The 14,352-nt window shown below is 41.7% G+C and overlaps 1 protein-coding gene across 1 annotated transcript in view; it reads left to right on the top strand.

Moving 5' to 3' along the window:
- The first annotated feature begins 234 nt into the window (after nt 1-234).
- Nucleotides 235-14,352, top strand: part of Sh3rf2 (SH3 domain containing ring finger 2) — a 125,088-nt gene continuing 110,970 nt past the window's right edge. Inside the window, exon 1 of the mRNA XM_027927917.2 lies at nt 235-612. Coding sequence (XP_027783718.2) covers nt 235-612 — 378 coding nt within the window. The remainder of the gene's footprint in view (nt 613-14,352) is intronic.

Here is a 14,352-nt window from a genome sequence, read left to right as displayed (position 1 = left end):
GACTCATATGAAACTTGGGTTCCGGAACAGAGTACTTGCAAAGAGCCTTATGAGACACTGCCTCAATGTAGGTGGGATATACCTCTCAGAGCAGTCACATTTTTTCCCTCCTTTCCTTTTTAAACAGGCAGGAATTCTGACGCTCTCAAGAGACCCTTCTCTGCCAGCTTGGCTCAACTGCCCCTACGATGTGGACCCTGCTCCTCAGGGACCGGGCTGGAGTTTTAAAATAAAATGGATGATTTGACGTTACTTGATCTTCTGGAGTGCCCTGTGTGTTTTGAAAAGCTCGACGTCACAGCCAAAGTCCTTCCTTGCCAGCACACCTTCTGCAAACCATGTCTACAGAGGATTTTCAAGGCCCACAAGGAGCTGAGGTGTCCAGAATGCAGGACCCTGGTGTTTTGCAGCATCGAGGCGCTGCCGGCCAACCTGCTGCTGGTGCGTCTTCTGGATGGCGTGCGTTCAGGGCAGAGCTCCGGGAAAGTGGGCTCCTTCCGCAGGCTGGGCGTGCTAACCTCACAGGACGGCAGAAAAAGCAGGACCAGCCCCAGAGGTCTGCAGGCCAGCCCTTTCCGGCCTGTGCCCAGTATCAGAATCCACATGGACGGGGTAAGAAAGATCTTAATTGTTAATATCATGTCCACTTGGAGGTTGTGTGTGTATATACATGGAGCCAGGGATAGTCTTCTCTTAGTTACATTTGGAATGCCACCATTAATTCCCTAGAGATAAGTTTCCGTGAACAATTATCATTTTGCTGAGACATGAGGGAATCCAGAACCTACCTAATCCATCTGAGAATTCCTTAAAACTTCCAAAGTTTTCTAAATTCTCCTTACTTCTTGTTTACAGCTATCAAGATAAGGAACCCCTTTTAGATTATATTTTGGGCCTTTCACTTCTGCAGCTCTGAGTCCAAACCTGTGCATGAGAAATGCCCAGAGGGTGAGAAAAAGAGAGAAAACAAATCCAACTGCTGGTTGTTTTTGAGATCTCTAAAAAGTTTCCAAATGTCAGATATTGTTTGAATTTTACCCAAATCTGTCTTCCCATTCCTAGTCATAAAGCTCTATTATGACATTGCTCATTCATAATCTGTTTGAAGCTATCAAGATACTTGACACCCCAGATCATTTGAGAGCGAAGCGTCTATGTGGGTAGACTGACTGATAGCGAAGATTGGGCTGTGAAATTCAACAGATGTGTGTAGAAGTCCTGCAGATGTGTCTCACTTTACAAAACGAATAAAACACGCAAAAAATACGCGTCAGGGTCTGCAGGTCCCCTAAGAAAAACAACCGACCCTGTGAAACCACAGAGGAGATTACCTAATAATGCTTTTTGTGTCTAGATAATGCAAATTCCTTTGTCCAGCTCTGCAAACACACCCCAAGAACCTTATCTTACCTGGCAGTGAGCCTTGTTGTGGGATGCTGTGTAAGGGAACATCTCAAGAGAAGGACATGGTCCTTGTGGGTCCAGCAGGATTATTTGCACTGTCACCCCTGGAGTCAGTGTGCCAAAGTGGACACAGAGGCTGTGGCTTAGATTGTTGGCATGCTTAGAAAATCAAAGCTGCATTCCTTGAAGTCTTGCCTAAAACAAGCTTTAATACTGGGAGGAGGGTCCCAAAACTGCTCTGACAAATAGTATTGTGTTGCGGGGGTGTGCACAGGACTTCCTCACATAGGAGAAGAGCTTATACATTTGGAACAATTTTCTGAAATTTTCCCTCCAAAAGCTTAGCCCTTCTCCAGTTCACTGTACCTTTAAGCCACCCATGTGGTAGGGGTGTATGTGAACATTCAAAAATGAGAGCGGGGAGAAGCTGGACTTTGTTGTGATTTCTTCACAACAGACTTTATTGCTGTTGTGTGTGTGTGTGTGTGTGTGTGTATGTGAATACATTCCAGAAAAGGGCTTGGCACTCCTCTTTAAGTCTCCATTAGCCCTGGTCTAGTCATCAATCAGAATCCAGAGGCCTGCAAAGGCAAAGTGGGGGAGGGGAGCAAACTTTTCTCAAACATGCCTTGTTTATAGAGAAAAGGGCTCTATCTCTGGGTCTGCAAATCTCCCCTTGAATTCCTAAGGTCCAGCAACCTGTCCCTCCCCCTCCTTGCAAAAGTCTGACTTGCCTTTCAGGAGTGTCAATACTCACTAAGGACAAGTTGCCAGACTGGGAGGAAGCAAGTCCCTTATCAACTTCACATACTTTCTTCAGGTTTTCATCTTTTTGTGTGTGGCTGTGTTGCTAAGAAATGGTAGCAATGAGTAGGTGCACAGCTCTCAGGATTCACAGGGCCCTTCTGGAAGGCACAGGGGATTAAGACGAGAGCTGATTATACATAAGAGAAAGCCATCAAGATACGGGATGTCCTTGGCACTCTTCTGCAGAGACTTGTAACCTCAGACTAAGGTGCCAGTGCCCTCCAAGCCACTCTGGACCAAGGCCTGTCATAAGGCTGAAACAGAACCAAGCCTTGAAGGGCTCTTGCTTTGGGGAGGACATAGTTAGTGAAGATGTCCTGTGAAAGGGCAGAGCTGGCAGCCTCCCCACCACCCTTGTTTCCTTCATTCTCTGAGCTGCTCTTTCTTGAACTGCTCATCTTATCCCTTTCGCCTCTCTCAGTAAGGACATGAACAAACCTATTCCTAAACATAAATGCGGCATCATTCTGCAACCTGTCTGACTCCCAGAAATATAACTATCTTTCCTGTGAGTGTGAAAGCAACCATGTATCCTTCCGTTAAGAGAACTGAAAAGTTCCTGGATGCCACCCTCTGCTTCGAGTCACAGGATTGGATTTGTAACCTCAGTCAAATTCTCCTGAGTTACTCGCCCCCTTTGCCTCAGTTAACCCAACCTAGTCAACAGCTAGCAATACTTGCTGCACACCTTCCTCCAGGATAGTATGAAAATTATCTTTGCAACATACTGTATCACCTTAGAGAACATTGGCTGAGTAGATGCAAAGCATCATCATTAACATTAATTTAACCTTGCTGTAAGACTTTGGGCAAGCCACTTAAATTTCTGGGTCTCAATTTAAAATTCTGTAAAATGGGAAAATGTATTGTAAAAACAGAGAGCCACTGTGAAGCTTAACTAATTAGTGTTTGCAAAGCACTTTGAGAGACTTAGATGAAAGGCGTTTGGATGATCATTATCATAGTAAATATTATTATTGACTGTTTATTGTGCCCTGCGTGCATGAAACATTCTACAAAACACAGAAGCAGTGATAACCTTTGCAGGAGAGTGTAACAGGTATTATTATTAAACTTGAGTCTATGATGAGTCCAGGCTAGGATAATACTAAGTATAAAGTTAGCCCCTAAGAGGGCATAAATAACCTGTTGTCACAGGGTACCATTTGGTAAAATACCTCTTTCAAAAGACTCACCAATGAACTGGCACTCTGAAAAAAAGTCATTTAACATTTTATGCATGAGCTTTTTAAACCCAAAGTCTGTTCTGCTCACCTAGGCTCATCTGAAAAACAAGCTCATCAGGATCTTTTTGTTGGCTCAAAGAGTTCTGATGCATCCTGTGCCAGCCAGAATGCTAGGGTGGAACCAATAGAGTCACACCTCATGGTGCCAGCCAAAGAGAGAGAAAAAATTGGCCCATTGTGCCTACATGTCTAAATCCCTTCCAAGCTGATTGTGTAAAAAGAAAACTTGAGAAATGGCTGCAGGTTTTTACAGCATGCAATTATTTCAAACCAACAAGTAAGATCAACAGGCAGTGGAGGACCCTCATAGGGCTAATCCCACCAGTTCTTATTCCTCTCCATAAGACAGTCGAGCCAGAAGAACTTTGCAAACCTTCGAAAGGATTATGAGATCCTGAATAGCTGATCGCTTTTCCTCCTCACTCTGTTATACTTTAATAACACTTCCGAATTAGGACAGGCAGTAAAGCATCGAAGTTAAGAATTCACAGGCTTAGGTTTGAGAAATGTCAAAATTCAAATTCTGATTCTTCCCCTCCATAGTTGTATGCTTTAGGTGTGTCACTTATGCTTCTGGGCCTCCAATTCTCTGTCTGTAAATTGAAGATAATAGTAGTACCTACCTCAGAGGGTTGTTTGAAAAAGAAATGAGATGATTCACGTCCATTAGCTCTTAGTGCATCCATTTGCTCATATTAAGTGTTCAATAAATGTTAGCTGTGATTGAGATGGAAGTTACTCAACACTCTCTACTCTGCGTTACAGTCTTTCTTTCACCTTTTATTAATCAAGCACCACCCAAGATGATCCTTGGCACTCTGATTTCTGGCTTGTTTCATTTACCCCCGCATGATCTGTGGCCATATTTCAGATAAGCGATTCTGCCCAGAATGCCCTGACTTTGCAGCATTACTTCCAGAACCCTTCAGGTGCTATGAGTGGATTCTAGGAGAAAACTCCCTAACTCACTCACTTCCTCAAATAACCAGTTCAGGGGAAAACCATACAGAGGGCAAGACTAAAGCCTTTCCTCACATCACCAATTCTTCATTAACTTTCTGTCTTTTCTTTTCCTCTGCCTCTCACTTTATTTCCCAACACAAATGTTACCACCCTGGGTCTTGCAGGGCTGGACATTTTCCCTAATTGTTAAGAATCATGCCAATCACACACATTCCTGTCTTACTCACCCCATATCAGCGAGAACACACCTGCCACCGCCAGCACACAGACCAGGTGGCTTTGTCCTAGAAACTTTTTCAGCTGGTGTTGCAAGCAACTGGGGAGAGAAAATGAGGTCAGAAAGCACTTTAGCAAATTGAGTCTGGGTAGACACCAGAAGGTGGGCAAACCCTGTTTCTGGGTGGCAAATGAGTTCAGAGATAAAGCTGTAATGCAGAGTAGTTTTTCGCTAAATTTGCAAGGGGATTAAAATCATCCCAGCCCCTGAAAACAGCAGGCAGGTACCACCTGGGACAGCAAAGACCATATGTGGCAGGTGGAAGAAGACAGATAGGTAGAGGCTGAGGTGAAAAGTCAGAAGACCCAGATGAATCTCCAGCTTCACACACATATACAAACGTTTTTAAAAACCATATGGCCCCAATTGGAACTGCCAGTCTCTCAATGCACCACTTTCCTATTACAATCCCCTCCCTTTTATTGCTAACTGTAAATGTTAAGTAGGAAATTATGGTCAAATGAAGATGAATTTGCGATGGGGTTCAATCATCTGTTAGCCTTAAGCAAGTCACTTAACTCTGATCCTCAGTTTCCATATTTGTAAAATGAAGATAATAATTAGATATATATACATATATATATAAAGGCTATTTTGAAGTTAAAAGGAGATAATGTACATAAAGAACTTAGTGCAAGTGCCCAGTACATAATAGGCACTAATAAATGTTATCAACAGAAAATAACACAAGATTAATGAGTCGTCAGCCCAACGGCACATGCCTGTAATCCCAGTGGCTCTGGAGGCTGGGGAAGGAGGATTGCAAGTTCAAAGCCAGCCTCAGCAACGGTGAGGCGCTAAGCAACTCAGTGAGACTCTATCTCTAAATAAAATACTAAAAAAAGGGCTGGAGATGTGCCTCAGTGGTTGAATGCCCCTGAGTTCAATGCCCGGTACACCCCCCCCCCAAAAAAAAATAGTAATGAGAGGAGAAAGTCTGCTGCCATTGGTATTTTGCTGCCTGTGCGCACGCGCACGCACACATTCACACACATGTATTCAGGGGTCCCCATTAAAAAAATTAAATACAACAGTAGTTGTCCAGGGTTATGTGTTGGCGGAGGATCTGTTCCCAACAGCAGCATGGGGGAATTCTATGGGTGATGAAACTGTTCTGCATCCTAACTATGGTCTAGGTAAATGAATCTGTATATGTATTAAGAGTCATAGTAAGATACATCAAAAAATTTTTTCTATGATAACTTGAAAAATAATATTAAGAAAAGGGAAAAAAAAACTTGTACATTTCTTCTAGTCCCTGCCTGATTTTCACCTGGCCTCCTCTGATTTCTTTTCATCTCCATGTTCATTGGGCCATTGCAGTTTCTGGGAAGGAAGTTGCCATCATTTAGATGATTAGGGTAATTCTTGCAGGAGGGCTCCTCCCTGTTTTAGTAAGCCAAATATTCTATTACCTGCTTCAGTTTTCTCATTGGTTAAAGGTGTCTGGCCAAACACGACAGCTCACTCCCTGTGGAACGGCCTAGGTACTGAGGCAGTTGGGTGGGGCACAAAGTTTTCCTTACTCAACCTCAATTATCCGCCACGTGCACTGGAGGCATGTCACCTAAGAGATTAGCCAGTGCATGGTTCTGTGTTGTTTTCCTTTCCTCTTAGGAAAGGTTGCCTGCCCACATGTCCCTTCATACTAGAAAGAGATTTTGGAGAGAGGGAAAGTGAGTGCTCAGCCCATGACTCCTGAAGAGCATCCTCATGGGACCCATTCCAGGTGCCCTCACCTTGACTTTGGTTACACAGCTCAAGTACAACTCTATTCAATTACTTATCTCTTTCTTTCCCATTCTTTTTATTAATGCTTATACCTCAGACCAGCCTTTCATAATGTGCATTCTATAAATCCTGAGTGGATGTTTCACAAAGTTCCAGAGTCAAATAAACCAGAAATTAAAAGAAAGCTAAATATTTGTTTTTCAAAATGTTTCAGGACTATTGCTACAGGACTTTTTTTTTTTTTTTTTTTTTTTTTTTTTTAACGTTCAGCATGCTCTCTCTCTCCAATGCATTGGAAATCTCTAAGTGGGAGATGAAGAAAAAAATTTCTTAAACTTCAATGATGTTGGCATCCCTCTCTCCTCCCTTTTGTCAGTACTTTAGTAATTGTCCATGGAACAAAATTTGGGAAATGCTGTCTCAGACTTCATATGCTCAGTGATAATGCAAAAGATATTTTTAGACAACTCTTAAACTCACTATCACCATCTTCTGCCATGTTTATTTAGTTCCTACCAGTTTCTAGCTATAGCTTCTACAAGAATCTACACAGCAAAGGTAAGATATCACCTTCCCTGGGGCTGACTGTCCAACCCAGACTGGTTGATAAACCAGCTAGTCAGTCAGTACCAGAAGTACTGATAGTGATTGTAAGATATTATCTATTATAAGTTGTATCATCTGTTTAGTATAGTTCTTAAGGGGAAAGGAAACACTACAAGTTAGATACCCACTGTAAGATACATCCAATCTTAGAAGTATTGAGATGTGAAAAAACAATTATGTCTTACTTATAAAAAGGCTACACATATTGCCTCATTCCCTGCATATAACATTCTAGAAAAGGCAAAACTAGAAACTACAGTGACAGGTGGATAATGGACATGGTTTTTGTGGTAGCAAGTAGATTTGTCATAATTCATCAAACCATACACTTAAAATGGGTGCATTTTTGTATATAAAATTATAACTTAACAAATTCAATTAAGATAAAGAAGTCTTAGATTCCAGAAATTATGATATGTGAGAGTGTTAGGTAGTGAGGTGGCTCAGTTTGAGGGAAATGAAGCTTGGTCAGTAAAAATTTTTTTAAAAAATATATGTTGTAAGGGTTGGGAAGGATGTGGTGAAGGGATTGAAGGGCAGGGTCTATTCTGGACATGTGGGTGCTAGGTGAGACAGGGCAGAGCAGGGTATGCTGAATTAGAATGGAAGACGATTGAGAAAGAAACAGATGGAGAAGAGACAGGGTGACTGGATATCTGCCTTCTTATCAGGGTGACTAGATAACATGAGGAAGATACATGCCAGTCACTCTCTGTTACAAAGTTTCTCCAACCGCCATCAGGCCAAACTGGTTATATGACATCTTGTAGCCTATCAGCTGTATCTACAGCAACTTGGTGGATTAAGTGCAGCCAAATGAGGTATCTCTGCTCCAAGTGTGTGACTGAGCTTCCCAGGTAACAGAAGAGAAGCCTCCATGTTATTGGCAGGCAGAGCCATTCTCTTCTGTTGAAGTGGTCAGGTTGCCCCATAACCTAGGGTATATGCCAGAGCATCCAAAGGAAGAGGCAGACACAGGCAAGGAAAGTCAAGGCAGGCCCTTCCCCACCAGCAGCTTCCTGCATTTGGGGGTCTACATTAGCCCCCAGTGTCACAGTGCTCCAGAACACTGCTCAGAAGGGAGAGTTCTCAACAAATTGTCCCTCAATGCCTGCTGTGTGGCAGGAATGGTCTAGAAAGTTCATATCAGGGATGTTCCTGGTCTCAGTGATTGTAAGATATTGTAAGACTTCAGGATTCAAAAGTAGCCGAGTTCATTTTAGATCTCTGTGGTTTCTTCCGTCTTTTTCCAGGCACCAATTTATCTTTTATCTTTCAAAACTGTGCTCAGAGCACCTAGCCCATATTAGGAATCCCAAAACAGGCCCTAAATGGAAGAGTAAATAAATAAATACATCCAAGACTGTGATAGACTTTATGGAATCATGGAATAGCTCCTCGCGGGTGCAGAAATGAGACCTTCATCAATCAAGCCATTACAGAGCTATGTGGGCAATGAGCAGTACAGTACATTAGGCAGAGAGTGTGTGGAAACTGAAATACTTTTGATGTGAATCACCTCATTAACTACCTTTTTGGGTGACAAACGTCACTCTCTGGAAAACACAGTGGGTCAGGTTCAAAAATCACTGAGTTCATGAATTGCTAACAGAATATAGGAAATACCATTCTGTATATGGCTGAACTCCTGCATCATACACCACAAATTCCATGTGCTGCCTTGATCTTAAGAGGAACATCTTGTCATGAGTTAATTGACAGCTAGTCACAGGGAAACCTAAAAATCTAAAAGAATTTGTCACTGAGTTATGAGCTGAACTGATCTGGCTCCTCCTTCGAGGGGAAGGCAGCATTTTAGGTAGGTACACAATATCTGTTCTCATGCTGCCAAGACTTTATCATTTATTCAGCAATTAAATTTTTATTGTGGTAAAATTACCCAGTATAAAATCTACCATTTTATCCTTTTCTAAGTTATAGTTTAGTGTCATTAAATATATTCACCTGGTTGTGCAACCATCATCCTATCCACCTGCAGAACTTTTTCATCTTTCCAAATTCAAATTCTCAACCAATACCTCTCCATTCTCCTCAGCACCTGGTATATATACTCTTTCTGAATAAGTGGATTAGGTGCTTTAGTATCACTTTAAAATATGTATTCCAATTTTCTGCTTCTTTTGATTAGACTTCCAATGAGATAAGTAAGCAAGATAACATTATGATTCAGAAGAAAGGCTCAGTATGTATGTGTATTGGCTGTATACTTCTGGGTAACTTACCTAGTGATGCTGAGTGTCATTGATATAAAATGGAAATAGTGTCAAATATGGTGGCACATGCCATAATCCCAGCTACTCAGGAATCTGAGGCAGGAGGAATGCAAGTTCAAGGTCAGTCTGGGAAAGTTAGCTAGACTCTGTCTCAAAATAAAGGACTGGGGATATAACTCAGTGTAGGTGCCTGCCTAGCATGTGCAAGGCCCTGGGTTCAGTCCTCAGTGCCCCCCCCCTCTCTCTCTCTCTCTATCTCTCTCTCTCACACACACACACACACACACACACACACACACAGAGGAAATAGTAAGGCTCACACAGGATTATTGGGAGGATTTAATGAAATGATATCTCTAAAGTGTTTAGCACAAGGCCTGGCACCAAATTAGCTCCTAGTAAGGTTAACTATCAGCTTATACTCATCCAGGTAGGTTTGTCTTTTAAAGTACTATCACACTTACCACATTTGGCTGCTATGTCTCTGTGCTGTAGGCATGGATATAATGATAATCATGGCATTATTTGAAGCATAAATTAATTCTCATAGGAATTATCTTGCACAAGGCCTGCTACATAAGCTCAGTGATGATAAATGTAGGCATGATTTTTAGTATTTTCCCAAGTCTCATTCATTTAAAAGATATGTACAGGATGCCTTTGATGAATAAAACCTTTTGCTCATGCTCCAGTAGAAAATAAAAGTAAGTGAAACACGATCCTTGTTCTCAAAAATCTCATTGCTTTTTGAGAAAGATAGCCATGTAAACTAATCATCATGATGCAGTTAATAAATTTTAAAAATATTTACAGTGTGTTAAGACAGTACAGCGGAAGGACTGGTCCACTCTATCAATAGAGCAGATATTCAGAAGGACTTATTGTGTGTCATTTACTGGGCTAACTACTTCTATCTATAGACTCATTTAACTCTAGGTGCACAGCACTGTGATGAGTGCCACTGGTATCTCTACAGGTCAGAGGTGTATTCTCAATCAGTGTCAATATTGATAAAATAGGAGAATACGATTACAGATCAAATTTTAGCTGTCCTGTATTTGTGAGAGCAGTCAGTGAGGTTATTGAGGTTGCATTTAAAAAAAAAATACACATGGTCTGCTTCCTAATCATCTAGGCATTAATAGAAACCCATGATGCTGAGGACTGCAAACCTACAAATACACTGAGAGACATGCACATTGAGAGATGAGGCCAGGCTCTGGAAAATGTGCCTTTGGGGTGCCATTCATATGCACAGCATGCAAGGTCAAAAGACAGAGGTGGGAGAACTTGGATCATTTGTTGATACCCTTACCTGAAAGGCTAATAGGAAAACTTCAATCTGCAGACAGGGGAAATAAAGCAAATAATGCCAGGGTACTTGAAACAGGCCACCTGAGCTGAGGGCATTAGCCAAACTGCCAGTGTTAGAGAAGGTAAAAATAGATCATCTCCCTGATCAGGAAACTGCTCCAGGTAGCTGACAGCAACCCATTCCCAAGTCTTGGGGTGGCCTCCATTCCTCTGGAAGTCAGTCATCATCATATCTCAGATCAGCCTTAGATTTCTCCTCGGGTTCCCAGGAGCCTGGTGCTACCTTCCAGTCTCTGCAGTACGTTGTCAGGCCACACAGTACCGTCTGTTCCTGTCTCTTCCTCCTGGAATATACGCTCCATGAATAAGGAGCAGTCCTGTCCTCTCTACTTAGTACAGTGCCTGAAATGCAACTAGCACCAAGTATTTAATTATCGAGTGTCTAATGTTTGCCGTATTGCAAGAAACTGCATCTAGTTCACCAACCTCAAGGCTGAAGAGTCCTCATGTCTTCCCCTGAGGCCAGAGGAAAAGAGGTGTGCGGGCCATTTCGTCCCCAGGATCCTGTCTTGCGGATAAGGGTGTTTTTTGACTTAAGGCCCGGTGTGTTAGGAGTGGGATGCTGGTGCTTGCAGGGGATTCAGAAGTAATTGGGAGGTGAAAAAAGAAGTCAAACCAGAATGGAGCCAGACTGCAAGGAGAACTCCGACCGGCTGGCAGGCCGAAGGCGCCTGTGAGCAGGCCGCCCTGGGTTTTGCAGAATTAAGAATGATATCGCCGCACACATAAAAGTATTTTAATTGGTTGCCAAGGCAATGCGAAAGAATCACTGAGCACAGAGCAGGAATAGAACTCTGCAGGGCTGTGTTCATGAAGGGTGTTTATCTAACAAGCTGCCTGTGTATGAGAAAGGCAAGGTGACAGTAAATCTTATTTGGAACTTTTGCTTAATAAACAGGAATGACAGAGAAATGGAAGGGCAAAGGAGAAAACTTCCTTTCCTCACTTTGGAGAAGCAAAAGAGGTAAATCCAGATTCCAAATATCTCTCTGGAGTTGAAAATTCCCATGAATGAAAGAAATCCAAGTGGATTGGCTACATGCTTAAAGGAAGGAAGGATGAGAGAGAAATATAAGGGGACAGCAGTGTTCTCTTCCACTTGAGAGATTATAAAAAGGAAGCTATCTTTTAACAGAAAAAAAAAAGTATTTTTTTCCCTAATCTCTTACTTCCCTTTGCATTAGGAAGAAAAAAAATGTACAACTAACACATTTCTTTTTATTGCCTTGTTTTTGTTTTCCGGAGCCTTTAAAAGATGAAAATTTTTTCACAACCATTAAACTTTGTGGTTAAGATATGTCCTGGCTTCCCTGCGGTCCTCCATTCTGGTTACTCTCCCAAGATCTGAAGAATCCAGCAAACCTAGTCCAATGGAGTGCTTATTCTGATACTTGGGCGAGGAGGGAGGAACCAGGAAAAGAAGGAAGCCAGAAAGGAGGTGGATGTAGTTGTTAATCATCACCTGAATAACTACTACTATCACATAGCACATACCCTGTGCCAGGCACTGTGAAAAATAAACATGTTTTCCTTTAATCCTCCCAACGATCCTTGGAGGTCTGTGGTACTTTCCCATTTTGCAGATGAGAAAACTGCTCAGAAGAGGCAGAGCCAGGACTTGAACCAGAGCTGTCTGAATCCAAGGACTGGGCTCTGACCAGATCAGTCCAGGTGATCACAAGCAGTGTGGTGTTTTCCTGGAACTCTGTGGAGCCCTGTGCTGTCTGCCGTTGCTGGTTGGTTCCTGTTGGTACCCACATTGCCATTCTAATGTTGTTGATAAGCTTCAGAGCAAGATTTCATCTCAACAAATCCAGCTCCGTGTTAATGATATCTATGTCTTAATTAGGTATAGCTTGGTCAGAATGCCAAGTATTTAAGATGTAAAAATTTATACAGAGGAAGACAAGAAAGGGGGAAACTGAGTAAAAGGGTCAAGAAGGGGAAAGACAGAAAAGGTACACGAAAGATCTAGACTTAGGAATAAAAACCAGAGAGGAAGGAAGGAGAACAGAAAAGGAAGCCAATCAGAAAAAAAAAAAATGTGCAAGGAAGGGATATTTGGGGGAGATATTTTATCAGGAGCTATGACAAGCTCTCGTCCAGAAATGGTCTGCTTTTCCTGAGATATAAACAGAACAAAATATTTATGTTCCATTCCTATGGAAACCTGTCATCTGGATAGGCAAAATGGTTCATTTTAGGTGTGGAAGAGTCTGAAATCCTGTCTAACTGAAAACTAACATTGTGACATGAAGTGTATCTTAGTGCTTAATAAATCTTAGCAATTACTACAGTTACAGGAAAAAAGTCTCAAATTCTCTGAGTCTCAAGTTTCCATCCCAAATGTAAAATTTGTCCTCTTCATGTTTGATGGAATGTGCAGAGGATACCGAAGTATTTGCATTTATGTTTTTAAGATAAAAAAATGTAAATTTAACGGTTATCAGAAAAATTATTCCTACTTTTGAGCCATTACAATTTTCAAGGGCTGCAAAAACCAATCCACAGAGGAACACCTTCTTACAGATAAGAAAGCTGAGGTTCAGGAGAAGTGGGTAGCTTGGCCAGAGCTACCCACGTGAACCGGGGCCAAGCCTATGTTCTTGACCACCACATTATGTAGATTCATCTTGCAACACATTTTCTCTTTGCAAAGAATATGCATAGCCCAGATCTTTTTTACTTACTGTGGCATTAAGTAAAAAATGTGTGAATTTCTCTTAAGTCATGTAAATAGTTTAAATCTCGGCACTCCAAAACTGCATGGAACCAATCACACATGCAGGTATTGTGTGAGTCTTCCAGTTCCTTCATATTTTAGAATATTGTATCTGAAAGAGATTTTGAATGTCCTCGAAGTGAGCCGATGCCTGCCCAAGACCTGAATCCTCTCTTGGACTTCCCAGAGGGAGACCTATACAGCAGTGCATTTATATCTCCGGGATCTGGCCACACTCTCTTCCCTCTAATATTGAATAGAAATATTAGAACACTCTTCCTGACACTGAGCCACACAAAACACATCTGCCCCCTCTTTAATGGGAATTTACAACTTGTTAAAAGCAAGTCAAGAGGCTACATCTATTTTAGTATCTTAGTTAATCTTGTTTTTCTATGCTGAAGTACTTCACTAGGTTCACTAAATGAGCTAGTTTTAAGACTACTTAACTCAAGGAGCAAGATTGTGGAATAGTTAAAAGTAGGAATTCTAAAGTCAGAATTAGTGGTTTCAGATCCTTGTTAGCCATATACCTTTGGGTAAGTCAGTTAATCTCCCTGACCCTCAATAACATATAACCTACCACATACATTGGTTCTGAGGACTAACTGACCTACTCCAGGACTGACCCATAAGTGCATTATCATGTGTTAATGTTTTGTTATTATTTAGTAGTATCATTGCCAGTCTCTGCATAGGTATCCATCTTTCCCATTCAGAGCACCTATCCAAGGCCCAGTTGCTTTCTTTTTAGACCACTCACAAATAAGCCTAATAGGATCTTGTCCCTTAAAACATCTGAAGTATCTCCATGCTGGGATTTCAGGTCTCTTCAGAAAAAATTTTCATACTCCTAAGAGAATCTCTCTTGGGACCCTTTCCCTGTAAAGAGCCTCTAGCATAAGAAACTTGCTAAAAACAACAATGTTACTCTTGGAAGGATTATAGGGAAAAATATCTTTTCTTCTTTATGTTCTAGAGAGTACA

This window comes from Marmota flaviventris, chromosome 5 (assembly GCF_047511675.1).
Source record: "Marmota flaviventris isolate mMarFla1 chromosome 5, mMarFla1.hap1, whole genome shotgun sequence".
NCBI lineage: Eukaryota > Metazoa > Chordata > Mammalia > Rodentia > Sciuridae > Marmota > Marmota flaviventris.
Note: the sequence above shows the minus strand (reverse complement) of the source record. Positions and strands in the feature narration are given on the sequence as shown.